General features: G+C 39.3%; 1 protein-coding gene across 1 annotated transcript in view; it reads right to left on the bottom strand.

The window, feature by feature from the left end:
• PGPEP1 (pyroglutamyl-peptidase I) overlaps positions 1 to 25102 on the bottom strand; it is a 324626-nt gene that overhangs the window by 22165 nt on the left and 277359 nt on the right. Inside the window, exon 4 of the mRNA XM_053702954.1 lies at positions 10697 to 10929. Within this exon, the coding sequence (XP_053558929.1) occupies positions 10697 to 10929 (233 nt within the window). The remainder of the gene's footprint in view (positions 1 to 10696; positions 10930 to 25102) is intronic.

Genomic DNA, 25102 nt, shown 5'->3' with positions numbered 1-25102 from the left:
TAAATGAGAAAAAACATCATCAGAGAAGGATAATTCAGTATGTTGTCGGTCATTTAAAAATTCATCAACTAAATGAGAAGTTTAAAAAAAAAAAAAAGACCTATAAATTTTATTAGAAAGGCGTAAAGTCAGACAAAGCCTTAAGGATAGAATCAGAAAAACATTCTCATAGATTCCTAGGTATATCTTGTACATAGATGTAAAAAGAATAGCAATAGATAATGCATAAATACTAATGGACTCTGCATGTAAAAGTTTATCATGATAACTTATTACAAACCATAGCTAAAGATAAAATTAATAACATTAAAATAAATGAACTTAGCTTTGGTAGGACTGATATCAGTCATCAGGATTCCAAGAGTATTTTCTGATACAGGAACAGGTTTTGGAATATCTTGCAATATGTAATAGAAATACAACATATAAGCAAAATTATCAAATTCCTAAAATGACAGTTTCAGGAATGGGAAAAATGCAAAACAAAACAAGCCTCTAGAAACCAGAAGCAACTAAAAAGTGAGACTGAAATAATGTGAAAAAATCTGGCGCCAAGTATGACGCCCACATTTTTTGGCGCCAAAAAAACGTCTGTAACAAACATGCATCAAAAATGAGGAGCGCCAGTTAAGTCAAGGTCTGGTGTGTGTGTGTGAGAGAAATGTGTTCACGCTAAAATAAAATAAAATAAATACAACCCTTTGTGAGGGCTGAGTTTCTATGGTAGGCCACAGAGGCTACCTAAGATTGTATTTTCCATATTGGTGGACACTATCCCACCAATCTGTCTAACTAGTGTTTGTATTACCATATGAAGTAGAGGGTAGTCTAGTCCAACAACTTCTACCAATCTCTGTATACCATCTTGGGGACATTTTGTCCTTGGAGGGATATATCCCCCTTTGAATTTCACGGATAACTATTTTAAATTGTTTTTATACATATATATATTTTTATGTACCATGGATCCATGTCTATAGATTTAATTTGTGTTTGTAATAAATTGTATCGTATCCTTTATATCTATCCCCAATTGTCTTACTATCATATTAGCCTCTGTGGCCTACCATAGGAACTCAGCCCTCACAAAGGGTTGTATTTATTTTATTTTATTTTAGCGTGAACACATTTCTCACACACACACACCAGACCTTGACTTAACTGGCGCTCCTCTCTATACCTTTCTAACAACAGTATTTCCTTTGTGGGTAGTGGGGGCTCACCTTAGATAGGAGCTATAGGTCCTTTAAGCGCTGTGAGTGCAATATTTTTCTGAGATGCATCAAAAATGACGCAACTGCATGAAAACTTCCGGTGCCAACTATGACGCCGGAAATGACGATATTTTTGCGCCAAAAAAGTCTTGCGCCAAAAATGACGTAATAAATTGTAGCAGAAGAAAAAAGCCAATTGAAATTTTTAAGGTAAGAAAAAAAATATTAATTCATAAGCATTTTCCCAAAAAAAGAAACTGACAGTCTGAAAGAAGGAACACTGATTATCCTGAATCATGGCAAATATAAGTTTAAAACATATATTTAGAACTTTACATATAAAGCGCCCAACCATAGCTTAGAGTGTCAAAAATAAAATAAGACTTACTTACCCTAAGACACTCATCTACATATAGTAGATAGCCAAACCAGTACTGAAACGAGAATCAGTAGAGGTAATGGTATATAAGAGTATATCGTCGATCTGAAAAGGGAGGTAGGAGAAGAAATCTCTACGACCGATAACAGAGAACCTATGAAATAGATCCCCTAGAGGAAGACCATGGTATTCAAATAGGCAATACTCTCTTCACATCCCTCTGACATTCACTGCACTCTGAGAGGAAAACTGGGCTTCAGCCTGCTGCGAAGCGCATATCAACGTAGAAATCGAGCACAAACTTACTTCACCACCTCCATGGGAGGCAAAGTTTGTAAAACTGAATTGTGGGTGTGGTGGTGGGCGTATTTATAGGCATTTTGAGGTTTGGGAAACTTTGCCCCTCCTGGTAGGAATGTATATCCCATATGTCACTAGCTCATGGACTCTTGCCAATTACATGAAAGAAAAACTGTCTTAATACTGTGAAGTCAACACTCCCCGAGATTAGAGAGCCATAGTCACACAAAAGAGTAACGGTAACTTAGAGGTGACGTTAACCCTTTAGGTGCCTCTAAACATACACATGAGCCCAACAATTAGGGGATTCCTTATTAACCTCTAGTCTCCTGTCACCATAAAGTGCCTGCATCCTGCCAAAAATATCCTACTAAGGATATATCTGTCCACATAATGTTGCAGAGAAGGCTCCTTAACCCTTTTAGTGCCAGTCTCCCACCCAGAAGACAAAAAGGCACTTACCTGCAGTCTAGCCGTCCAGCAGGAGGACCGCCTACACGGTATGAGAGGACGCCACTCCTCAAAGAGACCTGTAGATAAAAGAAAGAACAGAGTAAACCTACTCTGGCTTTTCTATACCATGGGTAGCAACAATGTTGGTAAAATGCAGCAAGGCACACCTTACAAGTTCCTAACTGCTTTAAAGCCACCACTGCCCTACTGAAGAGACTAACCTGGAGTACGGCTATACCCAATCTTGAAAGGAAAGATCAGAGAAAACCTACTCTGGGTTTCAAAATAATAAAATCTTGTCTGAAGTGAAATAAATCCAATCTTCTTCAGACACCAAAAACTTCACCTCCTCCTTGCACCGAAGGCAAAGAGAATGACTGGGGGTTGTGGGAAGGGAAGTGATACTTAACAGCTTTGCTGTGGTGCTCTTTGCCGCCTCCTGCTGGCCAGCAGTGATATTCCCAATAGTAAATGACAAATCCATGGACTCACCATATCTTAGGAAAGAAATATATATATATATATATATATATATATATATATATATACACACACACAAATACACAACCTGAAGTAACTACTTCCAGTTAATCTGCCAAAAGGCAAGTTGAGCAACCCTGACCTCCAGATGTTTTTTTTATTTATTTCTTTATGATATAGCTCTTATCAATAGAAAGGATGTTTGATTTGTTGCTTAGTGAAGCTTATTTCCAGGCAAAGGCCATATTAATTTAACATATAGTGAGTTAAATGTAAAATGGGTCAGGTGATGTATATATCATTTGCTTAACTTATTTTATTCACTTTTAGCTCACAATAAGTTCAGAGTTTTGTACTCCCTCTGGAAATAAGCTTTAGTTAGTCATAGTTTAATATTATCTCCTGCTAATTTAAAGTTATGAGTTCAATACAGTTAGAAGTTAGGATTATTTTGCAGACCTTTTGGCCGGGAGCTTTACCTGAAATGAAGAGTAACTGGACAGCTTTTGCACTGAGTTTTAGAACCTTTGGTGGGTATTGATTACTCTTTTCTTAGATGCAGAAAAAGTTCTGAAGGTAAAGTCACCTTATTTTCCCAGAACACAAGACAGTAAAATAAGAGATATCTAGCTTTTTTTGCAGTATGTATTAGTCAGATTCCGCCCCCCCCCCACTATCTTTTTTAGTAATTTTAAAATAATTTTGTAACTATGTAACTTAATAGCTAAATGGAATGGTCATTCAGTAAAAGCTCATTTTATGCCTATATATATATATATATATATATATATATATATATATATATATATAGTTTTTGAGACATTTGAGATTGAAAAAATAGGGTTATGAGTAGAAAATCACAAAGACTTAAAATTGGTGATAAAGAATAGTGTATTTAAGAAACGGATGCATGGATTAGTTTGAAACTTGGTGTTTGAATAGATCATGTGGTGAGGGTCTGCTGTTACATTTGACAAAACGTTGTGTGATTAGTCGTTTTTGAGATATTTTGAGCTATTTCAATTCTAGATAGCGCCACAAGCACATTTTACACGTGCATGTTTTATTGCTTTTCTGTTATTAAATGCTGCACACCGCTCTATAATAAAAATGCTTTCAATATTTTTTTCCAAATTTTTAAAAAGCTAGGAAATTAATTGGCAAAAAAATTACGTTAAGGGGACATGAAACCCAAATTTTTTCTTTCCAGATTCAGCAAGAGCATGCAATCATTGCACTGGCTGTATAATCTATAATTTAAAATGAGTGTGGCAGTGCAGAAATAGATGGCAGAGATACCGATGCAGAGTGGGTGGGTTAGGAGGAAGGCGGGTGGGCGGCAGGAGAGCTGCACTAGAGATTTTTTTTTAGAGCGGCAGTGAGTGGGAAAGAGGGTGGATGAGGGATTAGAGGGTAGGAGATCGATTTGAGAGGGGGAGGGGGTAGGGTAATGGGGGGGAAGCTACACTACAGAATTATAGTTATTATGAAATAAAAAAAACATAATTTATGTAAGAATTTACCTGATAAATTCATTTCTTTCATATTGGCAAGAGTCCATGAGCTAGTGACGTATGGGATTTACAATCCTACCAGGAGGGGCAAAGTTTCCCAAACCTCAAAATGACTATAAATACACCCCCCACCACACCCACAATTCAGTTTAATGAATAGCCAAGAAGTGGGGTGATAAGAAAGGAGCGAAAGCATCAACAAGGAATTGGAATAATTGTGCTTTATACAAAAAAATCATAACCACCATAAAAAGGGTGGGTCTCATGGACTCTTGCCAATATGAAAGAAATGAATTTATCAGGTAAATTCTTACATAAATTATGTTTTCTTTCATGTAATTGGCAAGAGTCCATGAGCTAGTGACGTATGGGATAGAAAATACCCAAGATGTGGAACTCCACAGAAGAGTCACTAGAGAGGGAGGGATAAAAATAAAGACAGACAATTCCGCTGAAAAATTAATCCACAACCCAAATCAAAAGTTTTAATCTTTATAATGAAAAAAACTGAAATTATAAGCAGAAGAATCAAATTGAAACAGCTGCCTGAAGTACTTTTCTACCAAAAACTGCTTCTGAAGAAGAAAAAACATCAAAATGGTAGAATTTAGTAAAAGTATGCAAAGAAGACCAAGTTGCTGCTTTGCAAATCTGATCAACAGAAGCTTCATTCTTAAAAGCCAGGAAGTGGAAACTGACCTAGTAGAATGAGCCGTAATCCTCTGAGGCGGGGATTTACCCGACTCCAAATAAGCATGAAGAATCAAAAGTTTTAACCAAGATGCCAAAGAAATGGCAGAAGCCTTCTGACCTTTCCTAGAACCAGAAATCCAAAGAATGTAAAGATCTCTCCAGAGAATTTTTAGGATTAGGACACAAAAAAGGGACAACAATTTCTCTACTAATGTTATTGGAGTTCACAAATTTAGGTAAAAAATTAAACGAAGTCCACAAAACCGCCTTATCCTGATGAAAAATCAGAAAAGGAGACTCACAAGAAAGAGCAGATAATTCAGAAATTCTTCTAGCAGAAGAGATGGCCAAAAGGAATAATACTTTCCAAGAAAGTAATTTAATGTCCACAGAATGCATAGGCTCAAACGGAGGAGCCTGTAAAGCCTTGAAAACCAAATTAAGACTCAGAGGAGAGATTGATTTAATGACAGGCCCGATACGAACCAAAGCCTGAACAAAACAATGAATATCAGGAAGATTAGCAATTCTTCTGTGGAACAGAACAGAAAGAGCAGAGATTTGTCCTTTCAAGGAACTTGCAGACAAACCCTTATCTAAACCATCCTGAAGAAACTGTAAAATTCTAGGAATTCTAAAATAATGCCAAGAGAACTTATGAGAAGAGCACCATGAAATGTAAGTCTTCCAAACTCGATAATAAATCTTTCTAGACACAGATTTACGAGCCTGCAACAAAGTATTAATCACTGAGTCAGAGAAACCTCTATGACTAAGCATTAAGCGTTCAATCTAAATACCTTCAAATTTAATAATTTGAGATCCCGATGGAAAAACTGGCCTTGGGATAGAAGGTCTGGCCTTAAAGGAAGTGGCCAAGGTTGGCAACCGGATATCCGAATAAGATCCGCATACCAAAACCTATGTGGCCATGCTGGAGCCACCAGCAGTACAAACGAACGTTCCATTATGATTTTGGAAATCACTCTTGGAAGAAGAACTAGAGGCGGAAAAATATAAGCAGGTTGATAATTCCAAGGAAGTGTCAACGCATCCACTGCTTCAGCCTGAGGATCCCTGGACCTGGACAGATACCTGGGAAGTTTCCTGTTTAGATGAGAAGCCATCAGATCTATTTCTGGAAGCCCCCACATCTGAACAATCTGAAAAAACAGATCTGGGTGAAGAGACCACTCTCCCAGATGTAAAGTCTGACGACTGAGATAATCCGCTTCATAATTGTCTATACCTGGGATATGGACCGCAGAAATTAGACAGGAGCTGGATTCCGCCCAAGCAAGTATCCGAGATACTTCTTTCATAGCTTGAGGACTGTGAGTTCCACCCTGTTGATTGACATAGGCCACGGTTGTGACATTGTCTGTCTGAAAACAAATAAATGGTTCTCTCTTCAGTAGAGGCCAAAACTGAAGAGCTCTGAGAATCGCACGGAGTTCCAAAATATTGATTTGTAATCTCGCCTCTTGAGATTTCCAAACCCCCTGCGCTGTCAGAGATCCCCAGACAGCTCCCCAACCTTAAAGACTCGCATCTGTTGAGATCACAGACCAGGTTGGATGAACAAAAGAGGCCCCTTGAACTAAACGATGGTGATCTAACCACCAAGTCAGAGATAGTCGAACTTTGGGATTTAAGGACATTAATTGTGATATCTTTGTATAATCCCTGCACCATTGGTTCAGCATACAAAGCTGAAGAGGTCTCATGTGAAAACGAGCAAAGGGGATCGCGTCCGATTCTGCAGCCATAAGACCTAAAACCTCCATGCACATAGCTACTGAAGGGAATGACTGAAACTGAAGGTTCCGACCAGCTGCAACCAATTTCAGACGTCTTTTGTCTGTTAGAGACAAAGTCATGGATACTGAATCTATTTGGAATCCTAAAAAGGTTACCCTTGTCTGAGGAATCAAAGAACGTTTTGGTAAATTGATCCTCCAACCATGTCTTTGAAGAAACAACACTAGTTGATTCGTGTGAAATTCTGCAGAACGTAAAGACTGAGCTAGTACCAAGATATCGTCCAAATAAGGAAACACCGCAATACCCCTCTCTCTGATTACAGAGAGAAGGGCACCGAGAACCTTTTAAAAGATCCTTGGAGCTGTTGCTAGGCCAAAAGGAAGAGCAACAAATTGGTAATGCTTGTCTAGAAAAGAGAATCTCAGGAACTGATAGTGATCTGGATGGATTGGAATATGAAGATATGCATCCTGTAAGTCTATTGTGGACATATAATGCCCTTGCTGAACAAAAGGCAGAATAGTCCTTATAGTCACCATCTTGAATGTTGGTATTCTTGCATAACGATTCAAAATTTTTAGATCCAGAACTGGTCTGAAAGAATTCTCCTTCTTTGGGACAATGAACAGATTTGAATAAAATCCCAGACCCCGTTCCTGAAAAGGAACTGGCACACTTACCCCAGACAACTCCAGGTCTGAAACACACTTCAGGAAAGCCTGAGCTTTCTCTGGGTTCACTGGAATGCGTGAGAGAAAGAAACGTCTCACAGGCCGTCTTACATTGAAACCTATTCTGTACCCCTGAGAGAAAATGTTCTGAAACCAATGATTTTCGACTGAATTGATCCAAACATCCTTGAAAAATCTTAGTCTGCCCCCTACCAGCTGGGCATGAATGAGGGCTGCACCTTCATGCGGACTTGGGGGCTGATTTTGATCTTTTAAATGGCTTGGATTTATTCCAGACTGAAGAAGGCTTCCAATTGGAAATGGTTCCTTTAGGGGGAAGGATCAGGTTTCTGTTCCTTATTTTGTCAAAAGGAACGAAAACGGTTAGCAGCCTTAAATTTACCCTTAGATTTTTTATCCTGAGGCAAAAAAGCTCCCTTTCCCCCATTGACAGTTGAAATAATCAAATCCAACTGAGAACCAAATAATTTATTACCTTGGAAAGAGAGAGATAGCAATGTTGACTTGGAAGTCATATACGCATTCCAAGATTTAAGCCATAAAGCTCTTCTAGCTAAAATAGCTAAAGACATATATCTAACATCAATTCTAATGATATAAAAAAATGGCATCACAAATGAAATTATTAGCATGTTGAATTAACGTAACAATGCTAAACACATTATGATCTGGTACTTGTTGCGCTAAGGTTTCCAACCAAAAAGTTGAAGCAGCTGCAACAGCAGCCAAAGAAATAGCAGGCCTAAGAAGATGACCTGAACATAAATAAGCCTTCCTTTGATAAGATTCAAGTTTCCTATCTAAAGGATCTTTAAAAGAAGTACTATCTGCCGTAGGAATAGTAGTACACTTAGCAAGAGTAGAGATGGCCCCATCAACTTTGGGGATCTTTTCCCAAAAGTCCAATCTATCAGTCGACAAAGGATACAGTTTCTTAAACCTTGAAGGAGTAAAAGAAGTAGTTTTAATATCAAGAGGACTAGTCTCCTCCATATCGAATGCAATCAACACCTCCTTTAATAAGGAACAAATATACTCCATTTTAAACAAATATGAAGATTTGTCAGTGTCAATATCTGAGGCAGAATCTTCTGAACCAGATAGATCCTCATCAGAGATAGATAAATCAGAATGTTGTCGGTCATTTAAAAATTCATCAATTTTATGAGAAGTTTTAAAAGACCTTTTACGTTTATTAGAAGGCGGTATGACAGACAAAGCCTTCTGAATGGAATTCTCTCACATTAACAGGAACATCCTGAGCATTAGATATTGAAGGACCAGCAACAGGTAATGGACAACTACTAATGGAAATATTGTCTGCATGTAAAAGTTTGTCATGACAACTATCACAAACTACAGCCGGAGGAACAGTTACCACAAGTTTACAACAAATGCACTTAGCTTTGGTAGAACCGACATCAGGCAGCAGGATTCCAGTAGTAGATTCTGAGACAGGGTCAGTTTGAGACATCTTGCAATATGTAAGAGAAAAAATAACATATAAAGCAAAATTATCAATTTCCTTATATGACAGTTTCAGGAATGGGAAAGAAATGCAACAAAATAAGCCTCTGGAAACCAGAAGCAAAAAGAAATGAAGACTTAAATAATGTCAAAACGTTTGGCGCCAAGTATGACGCCCAACTGACAAAATATTTTTTGGCGCCAAGAACGTCTGCAACAAACACGAGCGTCATAGATGACACAACTATGTGAAAAAACTTGGCGCCAACTAAGACGCCGGAAATGACAAAATTACGTCAACAAACGTAATTCTCGTGCCAAAAAAGTCTCGCGCCAAGAATGACGCAATAAATTATAGCATTTTGCGCTCCCGCAAGCCTAACAGCCCGCAATTTAGAAAAGAGAGTCAATTTGAAAATTTCAGGTTTTATGCAATTCCGAAATATGAAACTGACAGTCTGCAAAAAGGAAGTATACTGATAAACCTGAATCATGGCAAATATAAGTACAAACATATATTTAGAACTTTAAATATAAAAGTGCCAAACCATAGCTAAGAGTGTCTTAAATAAAGGAAAGATACTTACCAAGACACTCATCTACATAAAGTAGATAGCCAAACCAGTACTGAAACGAGAATCAGCAGAGGTAATGGTATATAAGAGTATATTGTCGATCTGAAAAGGGAGGTAAGAGATGAATCTCTACGACCGATAACAGAGAACCTATGAAATAGATCCCCGTTAGGATGATCATTGTATTCAATAGGTAATACTCCCTTCACATCCCTCTGTCATTCACTGCACTCAGAGGAACTGGGCTTCAAAAAAGCTGAGAAGCGCATATCAACGTAGAAATCTAGCACAAACTTACTTCACCACCTCCATAGGAGGCAAAGTTTGTAAAAAATGAATTGTGGGTGTGGTGGGGAAAGTATTTATAGGAATTTTGAGGTTTGAGAAACTTTGCCCCTCCTGGTAGGATTGTATATCCCATACGTCACTAGCTCATGGACTCTTGCCAATTACATGAAAGAAAATATAGATTTAAGATGGCGGGAATTAGTTAGAAAGGGGAGGGTTAGAGAGATTTTTGGGAGGGATCAGGGAGGTTGAAAGGTAAGGGGGTAATCCTATACTACTCAGGGGGTGGGAAGTGTCAGGTGGGAGTTAAAGCTAAAATTAACCTTACAAGCTACAGAATTAACCCCTTCACTGCTGGGAATAATAAAAGTGTGGTCCACAGCTGCAATTACCTGCCTTCTAATTACCAAAAAGCAATGGCCAAGCCATATATGTCTGCTATTTCTGAACAAAGGGGATCCCAGGGAAGCTTTTACAATCATTTGTGCCATGATTGCACAAGCATAATGTAAATAATTTTAGTGAGAAACCCAAAGTTTGTGAAAAAGTTAACTTTTTTTTTTTTATTTGATCACATTTGGTGGTAAAATGGTGGCATGAAATATACCAAAAGGTGCCTAGATCAATACTTTGGGTTGTCTACTAAAAATTTTTTATATAGTTTTGATAGGTAAATAAAAAAGGCTCTATTTCTGTTTAAATGTAGTGATGTCAAAAATGCCCTGGTCTTTTGGGGAAGTCGTAGTCTGAACTGCCCAGTCCTTAAGGGGTTAAATACATAGCCTGTTATTTTAATGGGTTTTTTCCCCTTAAATAGATCCAGAAAGATGAGACTTAAAAAAAGAAAGAAAAAAAAAACATTTTAAAAGACCCATACCTGCCAGCATCTGTAGAAACAGTGAATGCAACATCCAACTCGGCAGCCGCGACCCTCTTGCAGACTGCATCGATGTCAATCACAGAGTGCAAGCATTCTGGACCGCCTAAGACACAGCACTGCGTGACAGGGCAGAACTGACAGTTGTCCAGCCCTTGATAACCTTTGTTGTGACCACATTTCTCTAGGGTTATCGTTGAGGCCATTCCGGAAACTCCTACGTTTACTATTAACTGTGAAACAAAGCAAATTGATAATAGTGAGATCTACAAACTGGACAAACAACTCAAAGAAATTATGCAAACAACAAAAATGTATATTTACTATGCAATAACTATTCTTAGGGGTCGATTTATCAACCCCTTCGGCAGGCTTCTGCCAGCCTACGACTGCAGGTTGTCACAAGAAAACCTGCAGTCCGTATTTATCAAGCAGCGGTCATTAGACCGCTGCTTCCCTAACCTATCCCTTGTCCGACCGGGGAGATTGACAGCTCTTGCCTGCGCGTGATTGGCTGTGCGCGGGCAGGGGGCGGGATTGCACGCGAGCGCAACATAGCGCTCGTGTGAAATGCTGAATTCCGGCAACAGAATTCAGCCCGCCAGAGGCAAGCTGCGGCAGACAGGGGCGCATATGTGCCCCTTGTCCGCCGCAGCTTGATAAATCAACCCCTTATTTTAACTGACTTCTTGACACTCGAGTTAGGCAGAAACTTTCCAGAAGCCTTCTGAACTTCTCTTCCTCTCCTTCAAAAACCCTCCACTCACATAGGCTTCAGTTTAACTTACAGCCAACCTAAAACCTATTCAGAGTAGACAAGAAATGGAAGTGCCACTCACAAACTATGGCATCATAGGTTTTTGCTTCTTATAAGAGGATATTGATTTAGCATATGTATATCACTGCACTGTTGCAATATTTTATTGGCACTGTACTAAACTAATCCCATGTGAAGGGTAATTCCAACTGGTAGAAAGACAAAAACATAATTTATGTAAGAACTTACCTGATAAATTCATTTCTTTCATATTAGCAAGAGTCCATGAGCTAGTGACGTATGGGATATACATTCCTACCAGGAGGGGCAAAGTTTCCCAAACCTCAAAATGCCTATAAATACACCCCTCACCACACCCACAATTCAGTTTAACGAATAGCCAAGATGTGGGGTGATAAGAAAGGAGCGAAAACATCAAAAATAAGGAATTGGAATAATTGTGCTTTATACAAAAAAAATCATAACCACCACAAAAAAGGGTGGGCCTCATGGACTCTTGCTAATATGAAAGAAATTAATTTATCAGGTAAGTTCTTACATAAATTATGTTTTCTTTCATGTAATTAGCAAGAGTCCATGAGCTAGTGACGTATGGGATAGCAGATACCCAAGATGTGGAACTTCCACACAAGAGTCACTAGAGAGGGACAAAATAAAGACAGCAAATTCTGCTGAGAAAATAATCCACAACCCAAATCAAAAAGTTTTAATCTTATAATGAAAAAACTGAAATTATAAGCAGAAGAATCAAACTGAAACAGCTGCCTGAAGTACTTTTCTACCAAAAATTGCTTCAGAAGAAGAAAAAACATCAAAATGGTAGAATTTAGTAAAAGTATGCAAAGTAGACCAAGTTGCTGCTTTGCAAATTTGATCAACAGAAGCTTCATTCCTAAAAGCCCAGGAAGTAGAAACTGACCTAGTAGAATGAGCCGTAATCCTTTGAGGCGGGGACTTACCCGACTCTACATAAGCATGATGAATCAAAGACTTTAACCAAGATGCCAAGGAAATAGCAGAAGCCTTCTGACCTTTCCTGGAACCAGAAAAGATAACAAATAGACTAGAAGTCTTTCTAAAACCTTTAGTAGCTTCAACATAATATTTCAACGCTCTTACTACATCCAAAGAATGTAAAGATTTCTCCATAGAATTCTTAGGATTAGGACACAATAAAGGGACAACAATTTCTCTACTAATGTTGTTAGAATTCACAACCTTAGGTAAAAATTTAAATGAAGTCCGCAACACCGCCTTATCCTGATGAAAAATCAGAAAAGGAGATTCACAAGAAAGAGCAGATAACTCAGAAACTCTTCTAGCAGAAGAGATGGCCAAAAGGAACAATACTTTCCAAGAAAGTAATTTAATATCCAGAGAATGCATAGGTTCAAACGGAGGAGCCTGTAAAGCTCTCAGAACCAAATTAAGACTCCAAGGAGGAGAGATTGACTTAATGACAGGCTTGATACGAACCAAAGCCTGAACAAAACAATGAATATCAGGATGATTAGCAATCTTTCTGAACAGAAAGAGCAGAGATTTGACCTTTCAAAGAACTTGCAGACAAACCCTTATCCAAACCATCCTGAAGAAACTGTAAAATTCTAGGAATTCTAAAAGAATGCCAAGAGAATTTATGAGAAGAACACCAATAAATGTAAGTCTTCCAGACTCGGTAATAAATCTTCCTAGACACAGATTTACGAGCCTGTATCATAGTATTAATGACTGAGTCAGAGAAACCTCTATGACTAAGAATCAAGTGTTCAATCTCCATACCTTCAAATGTAATGATTTGAGATCCTGATGGAAAAATGGTCCTTGAGATAGAAGGTCTGGCCTTAACGGAAGTGTCCAAGGTTGGCAACTTGCCATCCGAACGAGATCCGCATACCAAAACCTGTGAGGCCATGCTGGAGCCACCAGCAATACAAACGAACGTTCCATTAGAATTTTGGAAATCACTTTTGGAAGAAGAACTAGAGGCGGAAAGATATAAGCAGGTTGATAATTCCAAGGAAGCGACAACGCATCCACTGCTTCCGCCTGAGGAACCCTGGATCTGGACAGATACCTGGGAAGTTTCTTGTTTAGATGAGAGGCCATCAGATCTATTTCTGGAAGTCCCCAGATTTGAACAGTCTGAAGAAATACAGTACCAAGATATCGTCCAAATAAGGAAATACCGCAATACCCTGTTCTCTGATTACAGAGAGAAGGGCACCGAAAACCTTTGAAAAGATCCTTGGAGCTGTTGCTAGGCCAAACGGAAGGGCAACAAACTGGTAATGTTTGTCTAGAAAAGAGAATCTCAGGAACTGATAGTGATCTGGATGAATTGGAATATGAAGATATGTATTCTGTAAGTCTATTGTAGACATATAATGCCCTTGCTGAACAAAAGGCAGAATAGTCCTTATAGTCACCATTTTGAATGTTGGTATCCTTACATAACGATTCAATATTTTTAGATCCAGAACTGGTCTGAAGGAATTCTCCTTCTTTGGTACAAAAAATAGATTTGAGTAAAACCCCAGAACCCGTTCCAGAACTGGAACTGGCACACTTACCCCAGCCAACTCTAGGTCTGAAACACATTTCAGAAACGCCTGAGCCTTCACTGGGTTTACTGGAATGCGTGAGAGAAAAAATCTTCTCACAGGCGGCCTTACCTTGAAACCTATTCTGTACCCTTGTGAAACAATGTTCTGAATCCAAAGACTGTGAATCGAATTGATCCAAATATCTTTGAAAAATCGTAACCTGCCCCCTACCAGCTGTGCTGGAATGAGGGCCGCACCTTCATGCGGATTTGGGAGCTGGTTTTGACTTTCTAAAAGGCTTGGATTTATTCCAGACTGGAGAAGTTTCCAAACGGAAACCGTTCCTTTAGGGGAAGGGTCAGGCTTCTGTTCCTTATTCTGACGAAAGGAACGAAAACGATTAGCAGCCCTATATTTACCTTTAGATGTTTTGTCCTGAGGCAAAAAGGTTCCTTTCCCCCCAGTAACAGTTGAAATAATAGAATCCAACTGTGAACCAAATAATTTATTACCTTGGAAAGAAAGAGAAAGCAAAGTTGACTTAGAAGTCATATCTGCATTCCAAGATTTAAGCCATAAAGCTGTTCTAGCTAAAAACAGAATTTATGTTTACCTGATAAATTACTTTCTCCAACGGTGTGTCCGGTCCACGGCGTCATCCTTACTTGTGGGATATTCTCTTCCCCAACAGGAAATGGCAAAGAGCCCAGCAAAGCTGGTCACATGATCCCTCCTAGGCTCCGCCTACCCCAGTCATTCGACCGACGTTAAGGAGGAATATTTGCATAGGAGAAACCATATGGTACCGTGGTGACTGTAGTTAAAGAAAATAAAATATCAGACCTGATTAAAAAAACCAGGGCGGGCCGTGGACCGGACACACCGTTGGAGAAAGTAATTTATCAGGTAAACATAAATTCTGTTTTCTCCAACATAGGTGTGTCCGGTCCACGGCGTCATCCTTACTTGTGGGAACCAATACCAAAGCTTTAGGACACGGATGAAGGGAGGGAGCAAATCAGGTCACCTAAATGGAAGGCACCACGGCTTGCAAAACCTTTCTCCCAAAAATAGCCTCAGAAGAAGCAAAAGTATCAAACTTGTAAAATTTGGTAAAAGTGTGCAGTGAAGACCAAGTCGCTGCCCTACATATCTGATCAACAGAAGCCTCGTTCTTGAAGGCCCATGTGGAAGCCACAGCCCTAGTGGAATGAGCTGTGATTCTTTCGGGAGGCTGCCGTCCTGCAGTCTCGTAAGCCAATCTGATGATGCTTTTAATCCAAAAGGAGAGAGAGGTAGAAGTTGCTTTTTGACCTCTCCTTTTACCGGAGTAAACAACAAACAAGGAAGATGTTTGTCTAAAATCCTTTGTAGCATCTAAATAGAATTTTAGAGCGCGAACAACATCCAAATTGTGCAACAAACGTTCCTTCTTTGAAACTGGTTTCGGACACAGAGAAGGTACGATAATCTCCTGGTTAATGTTTTTGTTAGAAACAACTTTTGGAAGAAAACCAGGTTTAGTACGTAAAACCACCTTATCTGCATGGAACACCAGATAAGGAGGAGAACACTGCAGAGCAGATAATTCTGAAACTCTTCTAGCAGAAGAAATTGCAACTAAAAACAAAACTTTCCAAGATAATAACTTAATATCAACGGAATGTAAGGGTTCAAACGGAACCCCCTGAAGAACTGAAAGAACTAAATTGAGACTCCAAGGAGGAGTCAAAGGTTTGTAAACAGGCTTAATTCTAACCAGAGCCTGAACAAAAGCTTGAACATCTGGCACAGCTGCCAGCTTTTTGTGAAGTAACACAGACAAGGCAGAAATCTGTCCCTTCAGGGAACTTGCAGATAATCCTTTTTCTAATCCGTCTTGAAGGAAGGATAAAATCTTAGGAATCTTAACCTTGTCCCAAGGGAATCCTTTAGATTCACACCAACAGATATATTTTTTCCAAATCTTGTGGTAAATCTTTCTAGTTACAGGCTTTCTGGCCTGAACAAGAGTATCAATAACAGAATCTGAGAATCCTCGCTTCGATAGAATTAAGCGTTCAATCTCCAAGCAGTCAGCTGGAGTGAAACCAGATTCGGATGTTCGAACGGACCCTGAACAAGAAGGTCTCGTCTCAAAGGTAGCTTCCAAGGTGGAGCCGATGACATATTCACCAGATCTGCATACCAAGTCCTGCGTGGCCACGCAGGAGCTATCAAGATCACCGACGCCCTCTCCTGATTGATCCTGGCTACCAGCCTGGGGATGAGAGGAAACGGCGGGAACACATAAGCTAGTTTGAAGGTCCAAGGTGCTACTAGTGCATCCACTAGAGCCGCCTTGGGATCCCTGGATCTGGACCCGTAGCAAGGAACTTTGCAGTTCTGACGAGAGGCCATTAGATCCATGTCTGGAATGCCCCACCGCTGGGTGACTTGGGCAAAGATTTCCGGATGGAGTTCCCACTCCCCCGGATGCAATGTCTGACGACTCAGAAAATCCGCTTCCCAATTTTCCACTCCTGGGATGTGGATAGCAGACAGGTGGCAGGAGTGAGACTCCGCCCATAGAATGATTTTGGTCACTTCTTCCATCGCTAGGGAACTCCTTGTTCCCCCCTGATGGTTGATGTACGCAACAGTCGTCATGTTGTCTGATTGAAACCGTATGAACTTGGTCCTCGCTAGCTGAGGCCAAGCCTTGAGAGCATTGAATATCGCTCTCAGCTCCAGAATATTTATCGGTAGAAGAGATTCTTCCCGAGACCAAAGACCCTGAGCTTTCAGGGATCCCCAGACCGCGCCCCAGCCCATCAGACTGGCGTCGGTCGTGACAATGACCCACTCTGGTCTGCGGAACGTCATCCCTTGTGACAGATTGTCCAGGGACAGCCACCAACGGAGTGAGTCTCTGGTCCTCTGATTTACTTGTATCTTCGGAGACAAGTCTGTATAGTCCCCATTCCACTGACTGAGCATGCACAGTTGTAATGGTCTTAGATGAATGCGCGCAAAAGGAACTATGTCCATTGCTGCTACCATCAACCCGATCACTTCCATGCACTGAGCTATGGAAGGAAGAGGAACGGAATGAAGTATCCGACAAGAGTCTAGAAGTTTTGTTTTTCTGGCCTCTGTTAGAAAGATCCTCATTTCTAAGGAGTCTATAATTGTTCCCAAGAAGGGAACCCTTGTTGACGGGGATAGAGAACTCTTTTCCACGTTCACTTTCCAGCCGTGAGATCTGAGAAAGGCCAGGACGATGTCCGTGTGAGCCTTTGCTTGAGGAAGGGACGACGCTTGAATCAGAATGTCGTCCGGGTAAGGTACTACTGCAATGCCCCTTGGTCTTAGCACCGCTAGAAGGGACCCTAGTACCTTTGTGAAAATCCTTGGAGCAGTGGCTAATCCGAAAGGAAGCGCCACGAACTGGTAATGTTTGTCCAGGAATGCGAACCTTAGGAACCGATGATGTTCCTTGTGGATAGGAATATGTAGATACGCATCCTTTAAATCCACCGTGGTCATGAATTGACCTTCCTGGATGGAAGGAAGAATAGTTCGAATGGTTTCCATCTTGAACGATGGAACCTTGAGAAACTTGTTTAAGATCTTGAGATCTAAGATTGGTCTGAACGTTCCCTCTTTTTTGGGAACTATGAACAGATTGGAGTAGAACCCCATCCCTTGTTCTCTTAGTGGAACAGGATGAATCACTCCCATTTTTAACAGGTCTTCTACACAATGTAAGAACGCCTGTCTTTTTATGTGGTCTGAAGACAACTGAGACCTGTGGAACCTCCCCCTTGGGGGAAGTCCCTTGAATTCCAGAAGATAACCCTGGGAGACTATTTCTAGCGCCCAAGGATCCAGAACATCTCTTGCCCAAACCTGAGCGAAGAGAGAGAGTCTGCCCCCCACCAGATCCGGTCCCGGATCGGGGGCCAATATTTCATGCTGTCTTGGTAGCAGTGGCAGGTTTCTTGGCCTGCTTTCCCTTGTTCCAGCCTTGCATTGGTCTCCAAGCTGGCTTGGCTTGAGAAGTATTACCCTCTTGCTTAGAGGACGTAGCACTTTGGGCTGGTCCGTTTTTACGAAAGGGACGAAAATTAGGTCTATTTTTCGCCTTGAAAGGCCGATCCTGAGGAAGGGCGTGGCCCTTACCCCCAGTGATATCAGAGATAATCTCTTTCAAGTCAGGGCCAAACAGCGTTTTCCCCTTGAAAGGAATGTTTAGTAGCTTGTTCTTGGAAGACGCATCAGCCGACCAAGATTTCAACCAAAGCGCTCTGCGCGCCACAATAGCAAACCCAGAATTCTTAGCCGCTAACCTAGCCAATTGCAAAGTGGCGTCTAGGGTAAAAGAATTAGCCAATTTGAGAGCATTGATTCTGTCCATAATCTCCTCATAAGGAGGAGAATCACTATCGAGCGCCTTTATCAGCTCATCAAACCAGAAACATGCGGCTGTAGTGACAGGGACAATGCATGAAATTGGTTGTAGAAGGTAACCCTGCTGAACAAACATCTTTTTAAGCAAACCTTCTAATTTTTTATCCATAGGATCTTTGAAAGCACAACTATCCTCTATGGGTATAGTGGTGCGTTTGTTTAAAGTAGAAACCGCTCCCTCGACCTTGGGGACTGTCTGCCATAAGTCCTTTCTGGGGTCGACCATAGGAAACAATTTTTTAAATATGGGGGGAGGGACGAAAGGAATACCGGGCCTTTCCCATTCTTTATTAACAATGTCCGCCACCCGCTTGGGTATAGGAAAAGCTTCTGGGAGCCCCGGCACCTCTAGGAACTTGTCCATTTTACATAGTTTCTCTGGGATGACCAACTTTTCACAATCATCCAGAGTGGATAATACCTCCTTAAGCAGAATGCGGAGATGTTCCAACTTAAATTTAAATGCAATTACATCAGGTTCAGCCTGTTGAGAAATGTTCCCTGAATCAGTAATTTCTCCCTCAGACAAAACCTCCCTGGCCCCCTCAGATTGGGTTAGGGGCCCTTCAGAGATATTAATATCAGCGTCGTCATGCTCTTCAGTAACTAAAACAGAGCAGCCACGCTTACGCTGACAAGGGTTCATTTTGGCTAAAATGTTTTTGACAGAATTATCCATTACAGCCGTTAATTGTTGCATAGTAAGGAGTATTGGCGCGCTAGATGTACTAGGGGCCTCCTGAGTGGGCAAGACTCGTGTAGACGAAGGAGGGAAAGATGCAGTACCATGCTTACTCCCCTCACTTGAGGAATCATCTTGGGCATCATTGTCATTATCACATAAATCACATTTATTTAAATGAACAGGAATTCTGGCTTCCCCACATTCAGAACACAGTCTATCTGGTAGTTCAGACATGTTAAACAGGCATAAACTTGATAATAAAGTACAAAAAACGTTTTAAAATAAAACCGTTACTGTCACTTTAAATTTTAAACTGAACACACTTTATTACTGCAATTGCGAAAAAACATGAAGGAATTGTACAAAATTCACCAAATTTTCACCACAGTGTCTTAAAGCCTTAAAAGTATTGCACACCAAATTTGGAAGCTTTAACCCTTAAAATAACGGAACCGGAGCCGTTTTAACACTTTAACCCCTTTACAGTCCCTGGTATCTGCTTTGCTGAGACCCAACCAAACCCAAAGGGGAATACGATACCAAATGACGCCTTCAGAAAGTCTTTTCTAAGTATCAGAGCTCCTCTCACATGCGACTGCATGCCATGCCTCTCAAAAACAAGTGCGCCACACCGGCGCGAAAATGAGGCTCTGCTTATGCTTTGGGAAAGCCCCTAAGAAATAAGGTGTCTAATACAGTGCCTGCCGATATTATAATATCAATATACCCAGATAAAATGATTCCTCAAGGCTAAATATGTGTTAATAATGAATCGATTTAGCCCAGAAAAGTCTACAGTCTTAATAAGCCCTTGTGAAGCCCTTATTTACCATCGTAATAAACATGGCTTACCGGATCCCATAGGGAAAATGACAGCTTCCAGCATTACATCGTCTTGTTAGAATGTGTCATACCTCAAGCAGCAAGAGACTGCACACTGTTCCCCCAACTGAAGTTAATTGCTCTCAACAGTCCTGTGTGGAACAGCCATGGATTTTAGTTACGGTTGCTAAAATCATTTTCCTCATACAAACAGAAATCTTCATCTCTTTTCTGTTTCTGAGTAAATAGTACATACCAGCACTATTTCAAAATAACAAACTCTTGATTGAATAATAAAAACTACAGTTAAACACTAAAAAAACTCTAAGCCATCTCCGTGGAGATGTTGCCTGTACAACGGCAAAGAGAATGACTGGGGTAGGCGGAGCCTAGGAGGGATCATGTGACCAGCTTTGCTGGGCTCTTTGCCATTTCCTGTTGGGGAAGAGAATATCCCACAAGTAAGGATGACGCCGTGGACCGGACACACCTATGTTGGAGAAAAGACATATACCTGACATCAATTCTAATGATATCAAAAATGGCATCACAAATAAAGTTATTAGCATGTTGAAGAAGTTTAACAATGCTATAAGCATTATGGTCTGACACTTGTTGGGCTAAAGCCTCCAACCAGAAAGTAGAAGCTGCAGCAACATCAGCCAAAGAAATAGCAGGTCTAAGAAGATTACCTGAACATAAATAAGCTCTCCTTAGAAAGGATTCAAGCTTCCTATCTAAAGGATCCTTAAAGGAAGTACTATCCGCCGTAGGAATAGTAGTAGGTTTATCAAGAGTAGAGATAGCCCCATCAACTTTAGGGATTTTGTCCCAAAATTCTAATCTATCAGATGGCACAGGGTACAATTTCTTAAACCTTGGAGAAGGAGTAAATGAAGTACCCAGACTATTCCATTCCCTAGAAATTACTTCTGAAATAGCATCAGGAACTGGAAAAACTTCTGGAATAACTACATGAGGTTTAAAAAACGAATTTAAACGCTTAGTAGATTTAGTATCAAGAGGACTAGACTCCTCCATATCTAATGCAATCAACACTTCTTTAAGTAAAGAATGAATAAACTCCATCTTAAATAAATATGAAGATTTATCAGTGTCAATATCTGAAGCAGAATCTTCTGAACCAGATAGATCCTCATCAGAAATAGATAAGTCAGAATGATGGCGGTCACTTAAAAATTCATCTGAAATATGAGAAGTTTTAAAAGACCTTTTACGTTTACTGGAAGGAGGAATAACAGACAGAGCCTTCCTAATAGAATTAGAAACAAATTATTTTACATTAACAGGAACATCCTGAACATTAGATGTTGAAGGAAAAACAACAGGTAAAGTATTATTACTAATGGAGACACTATCTGCGTTAGAAAGTTTATCATGACAACTAACACAAACTACAGCCGGAGGAACAGTTACCAAAAGTTTACAACAAATGCACTTAACTTTGGTAGAACCAGCATCAGGCAGCGTCTTTCCAGAAGTAGATTCTGATCCAGGGTCAGGTTGTGACATCTTGCAATATGTAATAGAAAAAAAACAACATATAAAGCAAAATTATCAAATTCCTTAAATGACAGTTTCAGGAATGGGAAAAAATTAAATTCCAAATAAACAAGCCTCTAGCAACCAGAAGCAATAAAAAAGAGACTTAAATAATGTGAAAAAAGGGTGGAGACAAGAATGACGCCCACATTTTTGGCGCCAAGTATGACGCCCACATTATTGGCGCCAAGTATAACGCCCATATTTTTTGGCGCCAAGTATGACGCCACATCCTCTGACACCGAAAAACGACGCCCACATTTATTGGCGCAAAAAAACGTCTAACACATATACGTCAAAAATGACGCAACCACGAACAAACTTCCGGCGTCAACTATGGTGCCGGAAATGACAAAATTTTGTGCCAAAAAAGTTTGCGCCAAGAATGACGCAATAAATTTAAATATTTTCTGCCCCCGCGAGCCTAACAGCCCGCAGGGAAAAAAGTCAATTGAAAATTTTTAAAGTAAGAAAAAAAGATTTATTCATATGCATTATCCCAAATAATGAAACTGACAGTCTGAATGAAGGAATACTGATTATCCTGAATCATGGCAAATATAAGTTTAAACACATATATTTAGAACTTTACATATAAAGTGCCCAACCATAGCTTTAGAGTGTCATAAATAAAATAAGACTTACTTACCCTAAGACACTCATCTACATATAGTAGATAGACAAACCAGTACGGAAACGAGAATCAGTAGAGGTAATGGTATATAAGAGTATATCGTCGACCTGAAAAGGGAGGTAGGAGAAGAAATCTCTACGACCGATAACAGAGAACCTATGAAATAGATCCCCTAGAGGAAGACCATTGTATTCAAATAGGCAATACTCTCTTCACATCCCTCTGACATTCACTGCACTCAGAGGAAAACCGGGCTTCAGCCTGCTGCAAAGCGCATATCAACGTAGAATCTAGCACAAACTTACTTCACCACCTCCATGGGAGGCAAAGTTTGTAAAAACTGTATTGTGGGTGTGGTGAGGGGTGTATTTATAGGCATTTTGAGGTTTGGGAAACTTTGCCCCTCCTGGTAGGAATGTATATCCCATACGTCACTAGCTCATGGATTCTTGCTAATTACATGAAAGAAACACTGAGTATGAAACCAGAAGCATTTCAGATTAAAATAAACAAAAACAAAATTAAACACAACAACCTTTAGCTTTTCTCTTTTTTTTTACTTACATTTTTATAGTAGACCTCAACTCTATTCCTAGATAGACTAAAGGTAATCAATACTCAACTAGATATATGTAATTATTAAAAAAATGGATGCTGACTACTCCAAGTTATGGGAAGGTGGGTGAGTGTACCATTTCTCCAATAAGATGTACACTTGAAGTTTGGTGAATAGATTTAGCTTCTAAGTTGAGTGAACATAATATCCTTCTCTGGTGTTTCAATATTTCATTTAAGATGCTTATTTATAGTTCAGATTGAGAGTATTCACTTTAACCTATAACTCATGATGTGCAAGAAGAACAACTCTGCAATTTTGTACTGGTTGCTTTTGAGATAATCACTGCACTGGTGGAATAATCTGTAATCTAATAACTTGTAAATCTAGTTTAACAAACTTTGTTAAGTATCTTTTTTTAGGCATTACATTTTGAAGCTTTATTTCTACATTTCTTAAAAAAAAAAAAAAAAAAAAAAAAAGCAAGACATGCGCCAGATATCCACAAAGATCAATAGTCTTGTAAATAATCCAGGCAGATATCATACACATAAAAAGATATATAAATGTTTAAGGACTAGGACTACTTCAAAGTGAAAACCCCCCCAGATTTAATCTAGAAGTAAAAACCTTATTTCCCCTTGCACCCATGTCAAATGTAGGTATGAGCTGGTCAGTAATAAAGCTAACTATACAAAGGAATTAGAAGAGCCCAGGTTTGAGAAAGCACTGTCTGCAAGTTCATCCTTCTAAACGCTGCGTGTAATGATGTATACACCGAACTGATAAAACATTTTAAACAGTACTTTAAACAACTGTTCCACTGATGTGTCAATCTTCCTCAGCATATAAAAACAAATAATGAATCCAGTTGGCAAAAGATGTTTTGGAAGCTTACGATTCCTTTTTGGTAACAGAATAAAAGACAAAATGGTAGTCAGTCTGAAATTCTTTGTGGCTTTTAAATATTTCTTAAGAGACAAGGCAACAACAAGAGCAGGTATTATTAATATCAGATAAAATGTTTTATTAACTACAAGATCATAATAAATATTTAAAAAAATATCCTCCATAATTTAATAAGTGTTAAAAACAGCCTTATTCTGAATGCAAACCACATAAAGAGAAACAGAGAAATGGCACTAGGGATAGACCGATATAGTTTTTTCAGGGCTAATACCGATTATTGACCACCTTTCAGGCCGATAACCGATAACAGGGGCCAATATTTAGTACATTTAAAGTTTTGAAAAATAAAAATAAACATTAAAACTAAAGAACTGAGAAAAATAAAGTGCTTGAAAATTAACTTATTAAATTGCTTCCCAAAACATAGAAAAATGGCATAAATCCCTTTTAAACTGCACATTGATATAAAATTAAATTTAAGTCACTACTGCAAAGCTAGACACTACACAATTTCTTCAGTACCCCCAGTTAAGTAGAAAAACATTATAGTGCAGAAAGAATAACATTTCAGCATGTTCTGTTAAACGGCTTCTGTTTTTTTCATATATTGCTGCAACTTAAAGGGACAGTCTACACCAGAATTTTTATTGTATTAAAAGATAGATAATCCCTTTATTACCCATTTCCCAGTTTTGCATAACCAACACAGTTATAATAATATACTTTTAACCTCTGTGATTATCTTGTATCTAAGCCTCTGCAAACTGCCCCTTTTTTCAGTCTAGCCAATCAGTGCCTGCTCCCAGATAGCTTCTCGTGCACGAGCACAGTGTTATCTATATGAAATACGTGAACTAACACCCTCTAGTGGTGAAAAACTGTTAAAATGCAATCTGAAAGAGGTGGGCTTCAAGGTCTAAGAAATTAGCATATGAACCTCCTAGGTTAAGCTTTCAACTAAGAATACCAAGAGAACAAAGCAAAATTGGTGATAAAAGTAAATTGGAAAATTGTTTAAAATTACATGCTCTATCTGAATCATGAAAGTTTATTTTGGCCTAGACTGTCCCTTTAACTAAAAACACAGATAAGGGTTAAAAGTAAAGTAAAAAAATATATTTATATACTGCCACTTGACAGAGAAAGAAAGGACATACTGGGATATCAGTGCTAGATTTATTTATTTGCTTTAATTTTTAATATGCTCATATGTTTACTGGATTGCAAATACCTTCCCTGGTACTGAGGAGTGGACTATAAGTTTCTTTATTATGTCACTTATGGGCAGTTTTATACACATGTAACAGCGCCACCTAATGGTCAGAGCATTGTTATCCACTGCTAGAGAATATTGATACTAGTCTCCTATACTGCATAGCTTTCTACTCAAGGTTTGATGTGGTGGACATTTAATTGATGTGCCTGAACTATAATTTTTTTAAATGTTTTTTTCTATGACCA

The sequence above is a fragment of the Bombina bombina genome, chromosome 2 (assembly GCF_027579735.1).
Source record: "Bombina bombina isolate aBomBom1 chromosome 2, aBomBom1.pri, whole genome shotgun sequence".
Classification (NCBI taxonomy): Eukaryota; Metazoa; Chordata; class Amphibia; order Anura; family Bombinatoridae; genus Bombina; species Bombina bombina.
Note: the sequence above shows the minus strand (reverse complement) of the source record. Positions and strands in the feature narration are given on the sequence as shown.